Source organism: Dreissena polymorpha, chromosome 2 (assembly GCF_020536995.1).
Source record: "Dreissena polymorpha isolate Duluth1 chromosome 2, UMN_Dpol_1.0, whole genome shotgun sequence".
NCBI classification, from domain to species: domain Eukaryota; kingdom Metazoa; phylum Mollusca; class Bivalvia; order Myida; family Dreissenidae; genus Dreissena; species Dreissena polymorpha.
The window spans coordinates 3,413,833-3,435,293 of record NC_068356.1 but is presented as its reverse complement, the minus strand read 5'-3'; the positions used below and the strand labels follow the sequence as shown (position 1 = coordinate 3,435,293).

Below are 21,461 nucleotides of genomic sequence, written 5' to 3'. Positions count from 1 at the left end.
TGATCAAACCCGGAAATGTATAGGTATGTAAATATTCAAAAAGAGAATATAAATTCTCATTGTATACCTTATACTGCCGAGAAAATTAAAATTAGAATTATTTGTGTATAGATTAACAATAAAGGTACCAATATAGGTGGACAACTTGGAGGCGGGGTTGATATGATTCCTAAGAACGACATATTAGGTCAAGATCACATTTTGGGAATATTCTACACTTCGTCATGCAGAATAAGACATGAAATAAAAAATATTGTTTATTGAAAGCTAGACATACTGTTGTGTTAAAACAATGTGACATTTGCAGACCCTTGTGTACCAAATCCGTGTTCAAGTGCAAAGACCTGTGCTCATACAAACATATCCCCATTCTACGTATGTGAAGGTATGTGTCGATCTCTAATACACTAAGACAATACATGTTCATGTATCATGATTGCATGTGTCATATTTGATTGATATAGCTAATCAAATCAGTAAATATATTTTGTAATACAATTTACGAATGTGTTTTTGTGCGCATTTCAGAAAGAAAACGATGACCGTGAAAAAAAATGAGCAAGTGAGTTTGGATATTAAACGCTATGTAATTGCTAGCGATTCTTTATCGTAAATAGGCCCATGCGACTCAAATCCGATTCTCGAATCTAGTATACTGGTCTTTATTCCGACGAATAATATTCATTTCGTGTGTTAAGTTGTTTAATCAACAAAATAATGTGAATAAAACATATTTTGATTTCTGGTAACTTTTCTTTCCGTTTTGCTGTATCCGCCAAGATGAGTTTTTGTAACTCAGGTTGAGTGTAGTTTTCTGAATGGAACTTGTTTTATAAATGGCTTTTTGAAACAAACTTAAATTAAAAGCAAAGCAATAGCATTCAAATGTTTATTACATATTCATCGAACATTTTAAAACATTCCTAGTTAGTCACAATTCATGCGTGTTTTAAAACGACCGAAAATGAAGATCTGAAATGTGAATGATTTTGTTTCTAGTAAAACTACGTAACGGCCAGTATGTTTCTTTTTGTTGGTGTCTACTCGCAAACAAGAACGTTTCAATAAGCAATAGCTGCATTTTATGCACTAGCTCCTGCACTAACTCCTGATTAGAATAGCTAAAACACATCAGACTGAGTGTCCATTCGAACAAACGTTAAAATTATACAACAAAGCTGAGTATAAGCATAAACAGCCGCAAAAACATCATCACTTTCCCAATTCCTGATTTTTGAACTTGCTTTTCATTACTTTATGGAACAAAACGGTCGTATATATTTAAAAACACGTTAATACTAAATGCGATGATTAAGATCTCTTGCCTTTACTTTTTTAAGAACTGGTACCATAATAATTAAATAGTGCTCGGATATTATAATATGATATTTACGCTGTTGAACAAATCAAAATGCAATAATTCGAAAACGGACCCAAGTTTTGCACGTAATAGGGCGTCTTGTTGATACGTAGAAATATTAAGCCTCATTTAGGGGCATGTTGACAGATATAATGATGTTTCCATTTTAATTGTTAGATATTTTAGCATGGAAAATAATTAGTTCAACTATAAACAAAAAACAAAAAATTAATAACAACTTGCAAGACAGGACATGTTGAAATGTGTGTGAAAGTGTGTCAGTGCGGTTTTAATGTCATATAAGTAGTCCACGTGATGAGAGAAATTGTAACTAAAACAATATAGACATTAAAAAAATTGTTGCATCTTATATAACTTATAGAAACTTTAGACATCTCGAAATTTCATCTTATGGTAAGATTTTTTTCAACAGTGTATTGCATACAATATCATATTGTTTTGGGGACTTACGACAAAATAATGAAATATTTTAATTCGTCAGTCAACGTTCTGCTAAGTCGGTGTTTATCCAAGAGGTAGTCAGTTTTACCAATCAGCAAATAACTCAAAATAACTCAATAAATCAAATAAAACTAGTTATTAGAGGTTAACTGGCTCCTAAGATGTAAGCCAGACACGAAATGTCAATTATTGATCTGTTTTACCTTTACCACATGGTAAACTTGTGCTCATGTTAATTTGTGTGGCATTTGACGAACGCATTCGTATTCAACCTTGCATACTCGAAATAAGTTACAAACTTTTTCAGCTCCACACACCACTCAATCCACTACCAGACCAACTGATCCACCGACCACAAAAGAGCCAAGTACATCCAGGACAACTCACCCATCGACCACAGGAGCAGCTAGCACATCGTCGCCTTTACCCACGCCGACACCACTACAATCGGATTGCTCTGAGTTCAGTTCGTAACATTCATCAAAATCTACATGTATATATGATTTAACAAAGAACGGCTAAACAAGCTGCAACAAAACTATTTCCCTATAGTATGCATTGAAGTGTACACATGCTTCATCAATTAATAGTTTTATAGAATTTAGTACAGTCAGAGTGGACGTATGTCAAAAGTTGATCTCAATTCAAATGTCAACAATAGGCACCAAAGAGAATATACAAACACTAGTACACATCCACAAAATTAGATAGTTATACAGGGAGGCTACTCTTATTGATTAATTTACTTTAATATACTAGCAGTGTCAATCACTCTTTAAGTCATAAGTTTGCATTACTACTAAAATACAATATGTATATTAGATCTTTTATATTGTCTTTAAATGTTCGTTTCTTTTTAATGTTATTAAAGGCTCACCTTGATTAAAATGTGTACTTTCTTTACGTTACATCCACTGGTGTCGGATAAATTGAATATTATGTTTAGGTCTCTTCTGTTCTAAATACTTGTTAAAATGACTGGTGCAAAGTTTTGAAAATGACAAAAAAACTGTAATATATTACAAGCGACAGAGTTCCCCAGCATGCCTACCTAAATAACTTATTAAAATCACAAAGGTTGAGTAGATTTTTTAATACTGTTTCCAGCCAATTATTATTTACTGTCAGTGGTGTATTAAACATTATACTTGTCATGTATCCTGTGAAAACCTGAAATACTGGGAAAATACATATGTACGGTATCTTGATCACAATACAACTAACATAACCCGGGATCGAGGCTGGATCCCGGGTAATTGAAGAGAGAAACGACTGTACTAACTACGGCGATAAACGGACTGCCCTTATAGTAAAAGAGTTTCAACACATTGTCATATATCATTGTTAACATTTGTCTATTACTAACAGATTAATGTGTTCGATTTAATAGTCAGAGTCATTTCCATCACAGACATCACATTACATAGATGCCTCGACAACTCGGCCTGCTCCATTCCTAATGTGCTAAAAGTCATCTGTCCGGACCCGCAGGAGGCGAAGTATTGTCCTACGAAATGTGGATGTTGCCTATCCCCCCCGTTGATAGGCTAATGGAACCATCGCAACGTCCGACAGAACAGAAATTTATCCTCCCTTTCTTTGTTAATTACAAATAAAAAATATCATAAAACAGGTTAAACATTTGGAACATGGATTATGTACTCAGTTTTCATGTCGGTAAAATGTTAAAGGGACTGTCAACCACGACGACGAAGAAAAGAAAAGTTGTAAAATACCGTATTTTTTACAATTATTAGTTTATATTGATTAAAATATTACGATCGGTATATTACATGACTTGAAAAGAGTTGTTAAGTTTTTATATTTTCAGTATATTTGGTAATACGTTTTACTGTGTATGTCTACCAGGTAACTACCAGTTAACTATAAATAACGCATGTAGATTGATCATCATCGTCACGTGTTGAACCCAGTAATGCAAATTGTGCATGTGTAGTGAATTGCATATATTTTATATATAAAATGATCAATCTACTTGCGTTATTTATAGTGTGTATATCGTTATGCCACCTAATTTTGCGATCTACTTTCTTTTTCACATCGCGAAATTTTATTACCGAATATACTGAAAATATGAACTTTTTTAAGTAATGTAATATACGAGTCGTGATATTTGAATCAATATAAACTAATAATTGTAAAAAATACGGTATTTTAGAACTTTTCTTTTTTCGTCATTCGTTTTTGACAGTTTCTTTAAAATAAGTAATCACACATGAATATATGTTTATACCTACAATTCATTTAAGAATGGCGATCCATTTATGAACAAGTTAATACTAAAATGACAAGGTTGATTGTAATAAAGCAAATGAGTTTAATGTATAGAAATGTTTCGTCTACGAGCTCTGGTACATAGATGCATGTTTTAGCGAAACGTGTGTGCAATGACGATAATGTGTATGGACATACAATAATTTCAACAACGTACACTTTTTGCATTATACAGTAAAGATATAACTATTATGGGACAGCCTTAGATATTTGTACAATAAATATGACCAACGAAACCATATCTTGCGAATATAATTTCGTCAAAGGGAAATAATGTGAAAATTATAATTGAAGATTTGAGAAATAGTATTCAACTTTTTATTACATATCAACCCATGATACAACGCGGGTTTATGTTTTAGATTATAATGCAGTAGTTTCATAGGCATGAATCAGCAGGCTTGAGTTTGTGTATTAACTGATAAATATGGATGTTGCAAGTATTGTCTCGTTTGAAATGCGAACAGTATTTATAATGGTATGCTCGTTCCCGGGTCTTTACTTTTTATGCGCATTTGAGCTACCCGATAACGTTAGAACTATAAGATAAATCATAAACGTCCAGACTACAATCAGTTTAGTCAAGATTACGTCATACATCTATACCATTATATGCCATCAAGAACAACACCCTTCCGAACTAAACATAATATGGGTATACCTTCTTTTAAGTGTGTTTGTGCGCAAATGATGTTTCCCAACACTTTGATTCCAATTCAAGGCGACATAATGCCATTTTATTAACGCTATCGACTTGATATGTTATAGTTATAGATCACATTCTCAATAATCGTCGAATATTGCTTATCTTTGAGTGCACACATGATCGAACTGCTTTCTCCAGGGGCCACCAATTCTGGCGTTTAGAGGTTAATAGTGAAAACATTTAAATAAGGGATCAATTATTCCCTTAAAATATCTAGTACAGTGGTCAAGACTCAACACATAGTTGCCCTTGGCACTATGCATATTGGTAGGGCAATGAACTGCCCGAACAAATTACTCTGAAAAATATGGCACATTTGCAGTGAAATCAAACATTACACATGACTGCTCAGTTTTGTAACCCATATTTGAAAAAAATTGTTCTGACATAAAACTCCTTCAAAAATAATTACTATGACAATTGTAACAACGAGAATTCAATAAAATGCAAACTTGAAAAGACTTTCTGTCCTCATTTACTGATAAAATATTGCAATGAATTACGCCGAAAAAAAAACGGATATCCTCTGTATGAAACTGTTCACGTAAGGTTGATTTGTTCCCCACTTGCTATACAATGCATATCAGTTTTTTTCATAACATCCAGTTTGACATAGATCTAAATAACATTACATTTAAGATTTGCTTCATAAATAATCCGCCCGTCTGTATTAAAAAAATGCATATCCAATACCACAAGGAAATGACCGGATCAAAACAAACAATACCTTAGCATTCATTTGACCTAGTTTTCTTGTCGCGATTTCGCGGACAAGGGGGAAACTGCATGTGCTCTCTATAGTTTACTGAATAAATATAAATGTACACAAATAAACCGAAAAGTTTGATCTTCAAAAGAAAAGCAATGATTGTTTATTTTTAAATTAAGTCCGTTTTTATAATTGGTATTATTTGTGAAGACGTGCTAAGGCTGTCATATTTACGAATGCAACGATAGTCATTGGCCATTTGTTATTTTTACGTTTGAACGTAAGGATTCGTAGCAAGAGGTTGCGTAAAATATTTTATGAAACGCTCGGATTTTTTTTAAAACGTTTGTTAGAATTCTTACAGAAAGAAAACCGTTCACACGAACTTAATGAAACGGGCCGAATATCAATAAAGTTTTAATTGACAATGTCATTATTAAACAAATGATAACGTTTTTGAGATATGTGGATGGAGTCGGCTGTAAAACGAAAACGCTTAACTTACCATAAACAGACAGTTTAAATGTTGGTGTCACGTGATCGCATGAAGTTAACTCAATACTTATAAATATATTTTTAATTTGCGGTCAGTATACCAGACGCATCCATACATGGCTTAGAAAAATTCGCGAGTCAACATTTGTGTATGTGATCAACGAATAATATTGGAGATGTATGTGGACATTTGATGTCTTTACGGCGGTTGAGCTTTCTGGCCACTCCCTCGATATATTTTATTAGCATAACTTAATGATGTCGTTGAATAATATTTCAAGTAGGTTTTTCCAACAATATGCTTGTCGCTCTGAATCTACGTTAGGAAGAGCTGTGTCTTTAATTCGTGCTATCTCTTAGCATACGTGTATACAGGACACTGAATTACTTGAAATCTATTAAGCTTTTACATATCAAAATGGATCGAGTTATTCTTGTAAGATTTTTTTACTGACAAACCATGACTACAAAGATTTGTGTGGTAACTTTCTGTCTTTAATGTTTCATACTGTACCCTATTGCTTTTATTCCATGGCTAACTTTAATTTAAAATGTCTTCAATGTCAATTGTGAGCCCAAATTGGATGAAATCAAAAGCGTTTTAAACAAGATCGACATATTTAATTTATTATGAGGTTTTTGCCTAAAAGAAAATGATACATTGTGACCGATATTATGAAAAAACAAGCTGATCTGTGTTTATGTCTTTCTTTTCTATTATGTTGCCAATCCGCACATTTTTAGATTATACTTTGGTTGTCATAATATGCCACATGTAATATCATTTTCATTTCAAATGCTTTTAAAAGAACGATCTGAACCTGAAGTAAGCATTACTACAATTATGGTAAGTGCCACACAGTCCACTGCTACTACAAAAGCAAAACGGAAGATACGTGAATACTGACGCAACGTTAACACATTTTACTTCCGATTCAATAAAACGTATTGATACACTTAAGTGTCATTACTGAACCAATTGTGGTTCTACGATACGATAAAAGAATAGTGTATTAAATATCATGTTGAAGCTACGGACAAGTTGAAATAATCATGCGCATTCACTATTAAGTCTAGTTCTAGAGTCGTTTTATCATTTGACGACCGAAACAATGCCATAGATATGTCTACCTTTCATTTAGGAGGTATAGAGTTTGTATACAATCCGTTTGGGATGTCTCCTCAAATTTTTACAAAGAAATAAAGTTTGTTTTATGTCCATTGGAAATTATATCTTAAAGATTTCAATTCTATGGAACTTACATATATAAATTGTAAAATAACATTGAATACAAACATAAAGTAATCGAAGCTGTAAAACGAACTTTTGAGAAGATAATAACGCAATGAAATAAACAAATTGTGTTAAATACAAACCAAAAAAATAGATTGAACAATGCGACAGCATTTTTTGCATATATCATTTGCATAGAATGGTACGTACTTGGTGGTGCTGGGTCATCAACTGCTTAATGACTAAAACAAATTGTTACTTAGAGGCTCGTAAAAGGTGACAAATCCAATTATTATGCATATAAACTGGTCTACTTTTTACCGGATTTAAATTACTCTTCCATAAAAAATGATAATAACACAGCTTAGATGCAACGTTGTCAAGAATTATGGAAGATTTACCCGTTTCATAATTTGAAGAAATGTTTACAACTTTGCAATTTCCGTACATATACGCTATCGCCGATGTTTCGTAAAGTACGCATATATTGGTGACGTAGTACAAACAACACAATATGGAATTTTAGCCTGACATGCGCTTTATAACTGTTAGGGGCGTTGATAACGCGTCTATTGTAAAAACATTGATCTGGTCTTATTCGATGTCAAATATAAATTGCCTTAAACGGCGTAACGTGTCAGAATAACACGAATGTTAATTACAGGCAATAACATCAATTGACAATTTTGGTAGTTTCGATCTTTCCATCTAGTATACGGCATGTGTGTGAACGTTGAAACACAAACCATGATGAGGGTTGGTAATTTTGAATGAATGTGAAATGTTAATTATTCAGTTCATTTTACTAAAACTTTGATATTGGATGCAGAACACCAGAATACCATTACTATAGATAAAAATACCAACACGCATCACTCTCCCTCATTTTTCGTCACAGCAATTGTTAAGCAAATTGCACTTCAGATAAACTTAACTTTTGATAAGGAAAAACTTATTTGGTAAAATTTACCCATGAATTCCACATAAATGCATCCATGATGGCAAATTAGGTTAAATGCGTGGAATAGAAAATACCAACACAAAAGTGTTGTGTCACCCTTCAGAATACAAGAAATATATCAGTGTGTAGTCATTAGACATTTAAAAAAAAATAAAAAAAATAATGGCAGTTAAAAAATACATCTTTTAGCATAGACATTTTCAATGATGTATCCTTGCTCGAAAATTGAAAAAAATATTTATAAATTTCACCGCACAAAATTAAGTTTCAGCTTCACTTGCAAGAGTGCCCACGTTAGCAACAAGGACATAACCATGCTGCATTTGAGAATTTTAGATGGTCAATACATTTTTATCCCATTTTCAACGCGACATTGACGGTTTAACACCTTATGATATATACTAGCCTGTATTCAACACTGTGGGATATACCTGTCGCGTGCACGGACTATTTTTTACTTTACCACTGATTGATTTTTCATAAGAAATAAAGTCGAGAAAACTTTAGCTTCAAAAATATACGACCTTCAACTTTAAATCTAGTCATATAACATAATTTTTCGCCATCCGTATAATGATGAATCAGCTGAAAATGACACTTATTGCATCATTTTCCCCAAAAAAAGTTTGACGATTTATTATAAACGTAACTTATTTCACATGTACATGTACTGTATATCGACATATTTGAATTGTTAATTTATCACATTTTCCTTATTTCGTGTAATGTGCATTGTTTATAACCCATGCATATACTTTTGAGATTTAAGAATGTACAACAAGCCATACAAATACCGCACAATTCATTAATAATCTGCAATATTTTCTTTCCGATTTAATTCACGTTAGGCATAGAGCTGTGTAAAGTATAAGATGGTTAAAAAGAGCACCACACTGGAATTCGGAACGTCCCATTTTGTACACGGGTATTATCCACTCATTTATTTGTTGTGTAATGGAATGTTTTCATTCTTTGTGTATTTATATATTAAATTATTTTCTTGTACAATAAGCGCATTTACCATAGACAAATAAAAAAGTGTGCAAGTTTTAACATAATTATGTTTGTATGCAGAAATCTGCAAATGCAACCGAGTTTACCAACGGCTATTATTTGATAAAATGCTCCGGTTCATTTTAACAGCAGTAATGTAGAGTACATGACGTAGCGTGTAACAAAGAAGAAAGTTTATTGAGTTCGTAAACTCATTTGAATATAGTGATTGCATGGCATAAGGGTCTTCATTTAACTATGCTAAAATAATTATTAAAGACCCTAGATGCAAAATCGTCAATTATTGAGTTAAATGGATTATTAGATGGATTTTAAAGGATAATTAAAGGTAAGATACTAGTTCGAACGTGTTTTGCTTTTTTGTACTTTTGTCGTTCCCTGTTCTCGGGAAAATGATTTTAACATGGACGACATTGATGCATCTGATCACACACGGCATACCCATAACATTATATAAAAACACGTTCTGCGCGTACTTAAATTCGTCGTCCGAAGTCGGAAAACGTATTGCCCTGTATATTAGGTCAAATAAAGTTTCAGTCGCTGCAATTGTCTGTTTACTCGTCGAAATTGTCAAGGTCGTCGACGGTGTACATGTATGTTGACATCGACATCATTTTGTCAGGAAGCAATCGCCGCCATATTGGATTTTGATCATTTTCTTTCGAAAATAAAATGAATTATAGTGAAGTAAAATCTTCTTTTTGCGGTCGTAATGTGTAACAATTCGGATACTGCGTAAAATTGAATCGAGGCATATGGTGATATTTGTACTTGTTTTACAGTTTTTGTGTGAATTTTTTAAAGACTATTTTGCGTACCAGAACAAATACATTTATATCACTACGCATGGTTACATTCGTTAGATTTTAAGCGCTTTTAAGACTGAATTAAAATTATTGTTAAGGTTATTAGATCTATTTATGTTAAATGTCGCGTTGAAAAAAAATCAAATGGGATAAATAGAATACTAGGATTAGCGTTGAATACAGAGAAGTTTATGTTGCAAGGCTCAAAATCCGAAAGCGCTCGCCAAGGCTCGCGCTCCCGGCGTTCTAAGCCTCCTAACACAAACTTCTCTGTATTCAACGCTAACCTAGTATTCTCTATATCAATCATATCGTTTTAACATACATATATAAAAAACTTAATGTTACGAAATACGTTTAGTGCATCATGTGTAAATGAAAGTAATCGGGCCCGAAATAGTTCACACTGATCATTCAATATAGCTTACGTACGGATTGATATTCAGACTGACATATTTCATACATAACAGCTCAATTGTGCATAAGTATACTTTAATGTGTGTAAATAATGGTTTATTTATAATCAACTCATATAATAACACAACTTGTGTTTACATGATACAGATACAGAGATCAGGAAGGAATTATTCATCTTTACTTGGAATTTAAAACACGATTTCAATAATGTATAAGACATGGAGAATTAATTTAGTTAGTTTAAGCCTATTTACTTTAGCTCGATTGCATCGAAAGCCTCAGGCTGATTTGAAACGGTCTCGAGTCCGTTTTCTGGGTCTATAACCAGTACGTGGTGTCTTTAAGGGAGATCTATAGATCCCCACAGTGGATATCGAACCCGTGACCTCCCGATCGCTGGGCGGCGCCATATCCACTACGCCGCAGCGAACATTTTGAACTTGTTAACACTTGTATTTTAAAATGCTTTTATATGTATTCATTTACGCAACTTTACAAGTAGGAATAGTCTGTCACGTTTAGCCTGGCTGTATTTGAATTAAAGCTGCTTACATGCTCGTGACATAATGAAAATTCAATGTAATGGCGGTACTTAAATTCTTTAATTGTATCATAACAGAACATATTCTAAAGACCTTTGGTGCTCGAGCTAAACAAGTGAGAACTAATAAAATGAACATGCTATAAGATTTTTATATTTTGTTTCTTGAGACACTATTGAATATTTTCAAGGCTAAAGTCAATATGATATATATATATATATATATATATATTTATCGCTTATTTCAATGTTCAGGTCTGAGTTATTCATCTCCGTATCTGTGACTGACAAATAAAAGTACTGACAGAGACACGCATTAATCTAATTAAACCATTCTTAGACTATTCTTCTTTGGACGATAGAATGCCTTCATTTGGCGAAAATACAAATAAACACGGTGGTATGAGTTAAGTATTTATATTGGATTGCCTGGGAACTGTCGGTATTTCTGTTCTCTACGCTTGATTTAGCAAATTATCGGGGCGACCCCTGAATACGGGTCAGTCACACGAATTACGGCATTAAGCACACAATAACTTGGACTCGCCGTGTCAGTCTCGCTGAAACAACACATAGCGAGGGGAGATTATGTGAACGCGCTTAGTACATTATATTTAATTTTCAAACATATATTCAGAACATTTCTGTTAAAAATGAACACATTATTTTAAGCAAATAATCTTGGTTAAGTACACAAAAATCATGTAATAAGTGTGTGACAATAAGCTATTCTAATTAAAGTACTGCAGCAAGTCTGTTTTCTACTACGACAGTATTATGTATTTCATATATATTTAGCTTTGTTTGTTTTTTGTTGGCAATATAACATTTTCTATCAAAATGATTACTCGTTTTTGGTGTTGTTTGTTCACGTTATTTTATTCTAGCAAAACGTCTGTTTTTCTCTTCACAGCAATTGTTTATAAAATTCTGTTCTCTCGAAAATCCAATACATAATGGTGTCTACCTTATTAATAGCTTGTTTTCAGTGTTATCACAGTCTGTTATCATTCCCTAGCTAAAACACGACGTTACGTGTATCTGGCATTTGTTAGAAAAACATTTGCCCTGCACAAATCCTAACTTTCAGATAACAGCGACAATATCGTGGAAACTTAGCGAACATGTATTTAAGTTAGCGAACATGTATTTAAGTGAACAAGTTTGTCTTACGTGTTGTTAATTTGTTAACTTGATTTTATAAATTTCATTATTTAATTTCAAAGAAATTCTGCATTAGATTTTCTAATTATATAAATATTTGTCAAATAGAATTTTCTATTTTCAATAACAAGTTAAACTCGGAGGTTTACAACAAAAATTCCCAATATGATTTTACGAACAGAGAAGTATATAATGTCTTATGACAGGTTATGTTATTTTCTTTCTTGGTACGCATTTCCTATTTAAAATTGTGCAGTTAAAAAAATAAATAAAAAGCACAAAAAACAACATATTAATCGTCACAGCGGGCGTAGGAATACACTACTTCCTGTTGACCGTAGATAGGAAAATTTATTCGACACTGCTTTGTTTGGTCAATGTTTGCAACAGAGGCAGGATGAAATGCAAACCTTTATCGTTGAAGTAAATATTGAACTGTTAGTCAATAAAGTGCCACAACAATTAAATTCAAAAAAATATAGGTAAGTGATCTCAATGCGTAAAATATGGCACTAATTCCCCTGTCCGCCAGTAAATGTATGTAATCTAAAGGAACGTATACAGTCAAGATACACAAAAATAGGTATTACGTTATAATCATATTTGAATCATTGTATCAATACATCTTACAATAGCATGAACTGAAAATTTGCTTTGTGGTTATTTTTTATTTTCGACGTATATATGGAATATTACGCTAGTCAATTGTTCCATCTGTTTGTATCAGTCGAGTGGCTTATGTGCTGACCTATCTAACGAGAGGCGGAGCCTCGAGTGTGATACGAAATAGAGCAAGCCACGAGACTGATACAAACACTTGTAACAATTGACTTGCGTAATCTTCCATTACATACAACTATGAATCAGTTAAGTTAAAAAAATGAGTTTTAGCGTTCATAATTAACCAAGAATGCTCTCTCTCTATATATATATCATTTTCTGCATTCAAAGTGATGTCATTAAAAGTAGTCCGGCTAGTATGGTAATACGGAATTGGAAAATTAGCGAGTAGCATTATACGGGAATTATTTCGTATTGTTTGGGAACATAAAGCAGGTATATAATAAAGAACTATCATTAATAGGTGCATAAACTAAAATTGTCATATTCCATTACAGTCACTAAGTGATATGCACAAAGCAATACAAACGTGTTTTTATTGCAACAAGAATGTTTTATTTAAGAAAATACAAGTATCATTCAGCATCATGCAATTCTCACTGAGCATCAAGTATTGACTGCGGTTTCTTTTCTTAAATTGATTATTTTCAGGTTACTCTGTTGAGGCATACTTTCACGACTCTGACTGTCCCCCATGTAGAGGTCTTAACTTTCAAGCAATATGTAGTTATAATACCTGTGCTTGCAATCCAGGTACAGTACTCATATTTTGATGTACTTATATCTTAAAGGTTTTTCGGCAAGATGTATTGGATTGTATATAATATATGGTTAGTGTCTTTGACGAGGCGAATTGATTTAAGCAACGAAAGAAACTAGCCTGTTCTATTTATTATATTAAACTAATAGACACTCCTCCTCATTCGATGGTTGCTTTCCATGTAATTCATATACTCATATTTTAATGTTCGTTCGTTCGTCTTGAACGATATTTATAAAGTTCTATTTTTTCCAGTCCGTTGTGATCCCAGACCATGTCCTTCTACGCAGATCTGTGTAGCCGAACCAGACGACTACAGTTGCAGAGGTACGTGAATATACTAAAACAAACAAATTGCATCTTAATTGGCTGTTAACACGAAGATAATCGAACTGTTCGCAATATGTATTGATATCACTACACATAAAAAGTCATACGTATTTGAAATTAAGTCAGAGTAGGTATGTATATAGTACAACAATGTAGTAGAATTTTCAAAATAAGTATTGGGTATTTTCTTATAACGGCAGTTACGTTAATAGTCCCCGACATGTCTGAAAACGTCTACGGAACCACGTATAGGTCAATTAAAAATATTAACAACAGTAACTTATTCATATTTGTATAATTAACTACTACTACTACAACTTCTGCTACTACTATTACTACTACTGCTACTGCTACTACTATTACTACTACCATTACTATTATTATTACTACTACTACTACTACTACTACTACTACTACTACTACTACTACTACTACTACTACTACTACTACTACTACTACTACTACTATTACTACTACTACTACTACTACTACTACTACTACTACTACTACTACTACTACTACTACTACTACTACTACTACTACTACTCCTATTACTACTACTACTACTACTACTTCTACTACTACTACTACTACTACTACCACTACTACTACTACTACTACTACTACTACTACTACTACTACTACTACTACTACTTCTACTACTACTACTACTACTACTACTTCTACTACTACTACTACTACTACTACTACTACTACTACTACTACTACTACTACTACTACTACTACTACTACTACTACTACTACTAATACTTCTACTTATATATCTTCTACTACTACTACTACTACTTCTACTACTACTTCTACTAATACTACTCTCTATGCTCTATCTCTCTATCTTTAAAAATCTCTATTACGTCTACTTATTATACTTTTGAGACTGTTACTGCGACTATAACTGCTACTGTTGTTGGTTTCTGCTGATACTACGCATTGCATTTTTATTAATTATAATGTGACTTCTTACAAAATCAACTTCTTCTTCCTGATACTTTTACTTATACTTTGATATCTGCTTCTCCCACTACTACCACAACAACTACTACTACTTGTTATTGTAATAATCACCATCAGAATCATCATGACATCATGCTCAACATCATTTTTGTCATCATGGCCATGGGCTATAATGACGAATTGAGTCAGTCAATCAAGAGATTGTAAGTCAGTCGGATTCAGATACATAAATTTCCACACTCTTAATTAGTTGATTCTGCTAAAAAAACTTCTTTTAACTCAAGACTTTGATCTCAATTATACATGCAGTTTCAATAAGTGCTAATAAACTTCGCATAGATGATTTCTATTGATTCAATTATTCAAATGCAGTTGCTCAAAGTAACATAAAAACCTAAAAATAACGTAAAAATGTTTATGTAAATATATATATAGTAATAGTGATTCGATTACCTACCATAATATACTGACACGTGATGGTACTTTATTTATAATTATATTCATAAAAGACGATGTACTTATGTTTAAGTCTTTAAACGAATGTCTGTTTTGTTCTGTTCTGTTTAAGGACACGTGAGTTGCTTTGTTTACTGCAATATTAGCAATACACTTTAGAATCAACAACATTGATCTTTGATTCTAAAAGTGACGTTTTATTGCCAGAGCACTGTAATGTTCATCATTGCCCGGTTGGAAAGATCTGCATCATAACCTATCAAAGCCCGAAATGTATAGGTATGTAAATATTCAAACGGAGAATATAAACACTCATTTATACCGTATACTGCTCAGAAAATTAAAATAGGAATGATGTGTATTGATTCAAAATAAAGATGCCAATATAGTTGAACATTTTGGAGACCGCGGAGCTTACATGATCTCTATGCGCTGACACTTATTTCAAGCTCCGCTTATGTTAGCTTCTTATGAACGCGATATTAGGTCAAGATAACATTTTGGGATTCTTCTACTCATCGTCATACAGAGTAAGAAATGAAATTAGAATAACTTATAGTAAATGCTAGACATAATATTATGTTATCAAATTTGTCATTTGCAGACCCTTGGCAACCAAATCCTTGTCGAAAGACCTGTGTTCATACAGACAAAGCCCCATTCTACTTATGTGAAGGAACGTGTCGATCTCTACTTCACTTAGACCATACATGTTCATGTATCATGATGGCATGTGTCATATTTGATCGATATACATGTAGCTAATCCAATCAGAAATCATGTCGTTTTGATACAAATTTCGAACACGTTTGTTGCGGATTTTAGAAAAAAACGATGGCAGTGAAAAAATGAGCAAGTGAGTTTGGTTACTTAATTTTATCTAATTGCTAGCGATTTTATCAATCGTTTTTAGGCCTTAGCGACTTGAATCCATTCGCATTTTAATTGTTCAGATATTTTAAAAAAAAGAACATATTCAGTACATCAAGTGTGTTAATGCGCAATCCGTGAGAACTCATACAATTAAAATGTCTTGCGATTGCATTTTTAGTTTACTTTGACAAAATCGATTATTTTAAAGTCTACATGATATCCATTGACTATTTCATTGTTTATTGCTAATTTATTCATATTCGTGCGTGTTAGTGACAGACAGCAATAAACGAAATTACGTTCGGATATATACATTTATTATTTACCTGTTTAATGCTTTTAACAAAATACAGGTTGTATCTATCGTTGAAATAAAAAATCCCGTATTACGCTACTCGCTGTTTTCAATTCCGTATTACCATACTAGCCGGACTACTTCGACCCATTTAATGACGTCACAGTACACGCACCGAAAATAGAAATATTTTATATTATTAAATATATTACGTAGTACATCCTGTGACGTCATTTCTGTGACAAAACACAATAGTTTTATCTAAACTCTGTAAGGACATGTAGGACGTGGTGTTTTTTAGCAGTAAACTATGTGTTAAAAACGTATTTTGGAGTGTGTGTTTATCATGCATAAATGTATATTTCGATAGCAATACAATAAAATAGTGTGGTTTAAACTAAGTTTCGATAAATACATGGGAGATAGAAGTGGAAATGCATATCGTTTAAACGTTTTTGTTATAAACATCGGATTTAAGTTGTCAACTTATTTGTTATGAAAAGTGGATTAACGATGGCATTAAGGTAAGCGTGTCGGAAACCTATGTTTTCCCGGTTCGAATGTTTACACGTTAATTTACATAAACTGTATTCATACGCGTCTAAAATAAACTATGGCGTACCGTTTTAGTCATTGTTTTGTCAGTTTTGTTAAAGTAAAAAATACATTTGTTAACTGTTTTCGTTAGTTGTTTTATATAATAAAAGTAATATAACGCTAGTCAATTGTTCCAAGAGTTTGTATCACTCTCGTGGCTTGTGCTATTTCGCATCACACTCGAGGCTCCGCCTCTCGTGTGATACGTTATCACACAAGCCACTCGAGTGATACAAACTCTTGGAACAATTGACTAGCGTAATATTCCGTATGTATTACACCATTTTTTCGCATGCAAGTTTGGTCTTCTTAGGAGATAAGAATACAAACTTGACCAAAATACAAACAGGCTGATAAGGCTTAAATATTTCTCTGCGATTGCACGATTGGCGTATGGTTGCATATGATTTTATATGTATGTCATACTATGGGTCAAAATAAATGGAGAAGCCATTCAATGATAACCTCATCATTTTGCTCTAGCTCGAGTGAAATGAAAAGGTTTGATAATTTCACTCTGGTATTTTGCCAATTGTGTTCACAGTTTTGTCATGATATTTGTTTCAATATGTGAGCAATCTCATCGCTAATTAAACATATGACCTGTTGTACATTAACAAGCAACAAACAATCAAATTCAATAAATAATATATGCAAGCGATGTCAATGCAATAACACTATTTTCCCGCTACACCTGTTAGAAACATGTTCGTAATGTAATGAGACACGAACTGTTATTACCTTTAAATCAAATTGTGTTTACTTTATACATTTCACAAAAGCATGAAATAACAAGAAAATGTATTTCATATTGTTAGTCATGAAATGCCAATACCATCTTACAGCTAAATTTACAAATAGCCTCTATACCACAAATGGTCAGGTTTGATCAACTTCGAGTAGCTCTGTGATAAGTTAAATGCGTAGTAATTGTTTTTGACGCGTTGAACTGTAACCTTTTTTGTCCATTAACTGGAATTTCCATTTAAGATCAAAGTCAACAAGTGAAATATGTACAACTTAAACAGCATAATAAATGGATGCATTTGTTCACATGTGAACCGTAACTTAAAATTTATATATGCCCCCGCTGATGTTACGAGAACAAAAACGCAACGAAGTACAAGTATGTATGTAACAAAAAACACTTTGTAATACGCAATAATCATGAAGCAATAAACACATGTAAGTAAGCAGCATACTATTTTTATTAAGAATTTAGTATGGAATGCAGTTAATTATAACACTTCTAATTCTGTTCTTATTACTGTTGGTTGCAGGTACGACAGTGACTGTGACTGTCATGGTGACAACCCTCATGCCATCTGTAATCAAGGTGGAAATGGACAATCCTCATATTGTGGTTGCTATCCAGGTAATTAATTCATGTATTTATTTTTTCATGTTCGTTCACCTAAATTTTTTTCAGCAAGATGAAGCAGATTTCTAGAATATCAGGTAAGTGTCTTCGGCGAATTGGATTAGTTCAAAAACAAAGCGGAACGTACATTTCCTGTTTATTTTATTTAACCTATTTGTAATGATTGTTTAGTTTTCTTAAAGCAATGGTTGGGTTTTATTGTTTCAAAGAACACACGGACGATGTAAATGTAACAAATCTAACCATGCAGATTACAAGTAATATGGAAACTATTAGCGATGTTTATATCCCTCAAACTGGCCGTTTACAGTTCCATGCAAGAATAGTTTTAACAAACAAAAACGTTAAATGAAATTGAAATTTAATAAATATAGAACACAACCCACTTACAAAAAGAATGTTTTATTAAGACGTAAATTATGGTTCCTCCCAAACGCGTCAATAATAAAATACACAAAAAGCAAATATCGTTCGATCTTAATTCAAATTGTTAATACAGGATTGATTTTCTCATTTATGTCAAGTACATGACCGTCATGCGAAAGTAGATCTTATGTCTGATGTGGCCAGCGTAGCCTTTACTTAATGGGAAACGTGTGCTCGTGTTAATTTTTGTGGCATTTAACAAACACATTCGTATTCAACTTTTCATTACATAAAATAGTTACAAACTTTTTCAGCTACACACATCAATCAAACCACTCCCAGACCAACGGATTTGCCACCCTCAAAAGAAACAAGCACATCCAGAACAACACACCAATCGACCACATGAGAAGCTAGCACATCGTCGCCTGCACCCGCTCCGGCACCACCACAATCGGATTGCTCTGAGTTCAGTATGTAAGATTCATCGAAATCTTCGTGTATATATGCTTTAACAAAGAAAGGATTCAAACAGACTGAAACAAATCCATAAGCCTAAAGTAAGCCAAGAAGTGTACACGTGCTACACCAATTAATAGTTTTTTTTAAATTTGGTATTGCTTTCATTGTACAGTCAAAGTGGATGCATATCAAAATGTAGATCTCAAATGTCAACACTAGGCACGCAACAGATGATTCAAACACAAGATTACTTTCACAAAATAATATTATTTTAAGGAATGTTACTCTTCTTTATTACTTGTCTTTAATATACTAGCAGTGTCAAGCACTCTTTAAGTCATAAGTGTGCATAACTCCTGAGCGGACATATATGTTTGTGGAATCCTCATTGTCTCTCTTTTGAAAATGATTAATGAAGTATGCTTATATTTTATTACAAACAATATATATTACATATAATGAATTATATAAATGTTTATTTAGCTCTTATCTATCTCAAATACAATATGTATATTAGATCTTTTATATTGTCTTTATATCTTCGTGTCTTATTAAATTTTGAAGGATTAACAGCTCACCTTGATATAAATGTGTTTTTTCTTAACGATATACAAATCAGTATCGGATAAATTGAATATTATGTTAAGGTCTATTTTTTCTTAACATGTGTTAAAATGACTGGTCAATACTTTTTAAAATGTCAATTTACAAAACAAAGTGCAATATATGAGGACCGAGAGTGTGCACCGGCATTCCTACATAAATAACTTATTACAATGACGAAGGTTGGTTTGATTTTTAATACAGATGCCAGTCATTTATTGTTTACAGTTGTGTATTAAATGTTATCCTTGACGTGAATCCTTGGAAAAAAGCCGGCGTACCGAAACACACATGTCGGGTATGTTTATCACAAAACAATGATATAACCCTGGATCGAGGATTGAGCCCGGGTCATGGAAGAATATATTAATAAAACTACAATTCATAAAAGAATGGCGTTCCAGTTTTGTAAAAGTTTAATTACTAAAATGACAAGATTGATTGTAATACAGCAAATTGTGAAATGTCCCATCTCTGAAATCCCCATCCCCAAAAAGATGGTTCATTCACAGTTATATACCCCACCCTTGCACCGCAACACATCTCCAACGTTGGAACAATTTACATACACAGGAAGGACAGTCGCATGAACATTTATTTACAAACATGAAACCATAGCTATATTTGGGCACGATCCGATCAGGATTCATAACTACCCTAACACAATGTTAGTGACACCGCGGAAATACGTTGGATCTAGAAGATACAGTGAAATAATGGGTATTTGTTGTGTTACAAGGGGGAAAATTGTATTTCACAACAACGTTATTTCCATTTTCCGTGATCTATTACTAGATATTCGTTCACAGATGACACTATATATATAGGGAGAAACATATGTGTGAACAGCCAGATACTCAGACAAACAAACAATCATTCATATTCCCAATATGAGACTTCGGCGTGTGCGCCTAGCTACGATGCAGAATGAAGCAGATATACTATGAAATCCCCATCCCCCAAAAAGATGATTCATTCACATTTATATACCCCACCCTAACACCGCAACACATCTCCAACGTTGGAACAATTAACATACACATAAAGGAAAGTTACATGAACATTTATTTACAAACATGAAACCATAGTTGTATTTGGGCACGATCGGATCAGGATTCATAAATACCCTAACACTGTGTTAGAGACACCGCGGAAATACGTTGGGTCTTGAAGATACAGTGAAATAATGAGTATTTTTTGTTAAAAGGGATATACTTATATTTTACAACAACGTTATTTCCATTTTCCGGAATCTATTACCAGATACTCGTTCACAGTCGATTATTTATATATAGGGAACAACATATGTGTTAACAAACATATACATAGACAAACAAACAGACATACATATTCCCATTGGAGACTTCGGCGTGTGCGCCTAGCTACGATGCAGAATGAAGCAGACATACTAAGAAATCCCCATCCCCAAAAAGACGGTTCATTCACAGTTATCTACCCCACCCTAACACCGCAACACATCTCCAACGTTGCAACAATTCACATACACAGAAAGGACAGTTACATGAACATTTATTTACAAACATGACACCATAGTTGTATTTGGGCACGATTCGA

The 21,461-nt window shown here is 33.1% G+C and overlaps 1 protein-coding gene across 3 annotated transcripts in view; it reads left to right on the top strand.

The window, feature by feature from the left end:
- LOC127865638 (adhesive plaque matrix protein 2-like) overlaps positions 1 to 21,461 on the top strand; it is a 108,268-nt gene that overhangs the window by 9,718 nt on the left and 77,089 nt on the right. The window contains exons 4-7 of one of the 3 annotated variants that reach the window (XM_052405550.1): positions 1 to 23; positions 308 to 385; positions 2,130 to 2,283; positions 3,234 to 3,455. The exon at positions 1 to 23 is cut by the window's left edge and continues 46 nt beyond it. In XM_052405550.1, coding sequence (XP_052261510.1) covers positions 1 to 23; positions 308 to 385; positions 2,130 to 2,283; positions 3,234 to 3,249 — 271 coding nt within the window. In that variant the 3' untranslated portion in view covers positions 3,250 to 3,455. Of the gene's footprint in view, positions 24 to 307; positions 386 to 2,129; positions 2,289 to 3,233; positions 3,456 to 21,461 lie in introns of those variants that run through there. The other 2 variants (XM_052405548.1, XM_052405549.1) reach the window with 2 other exon arrangements.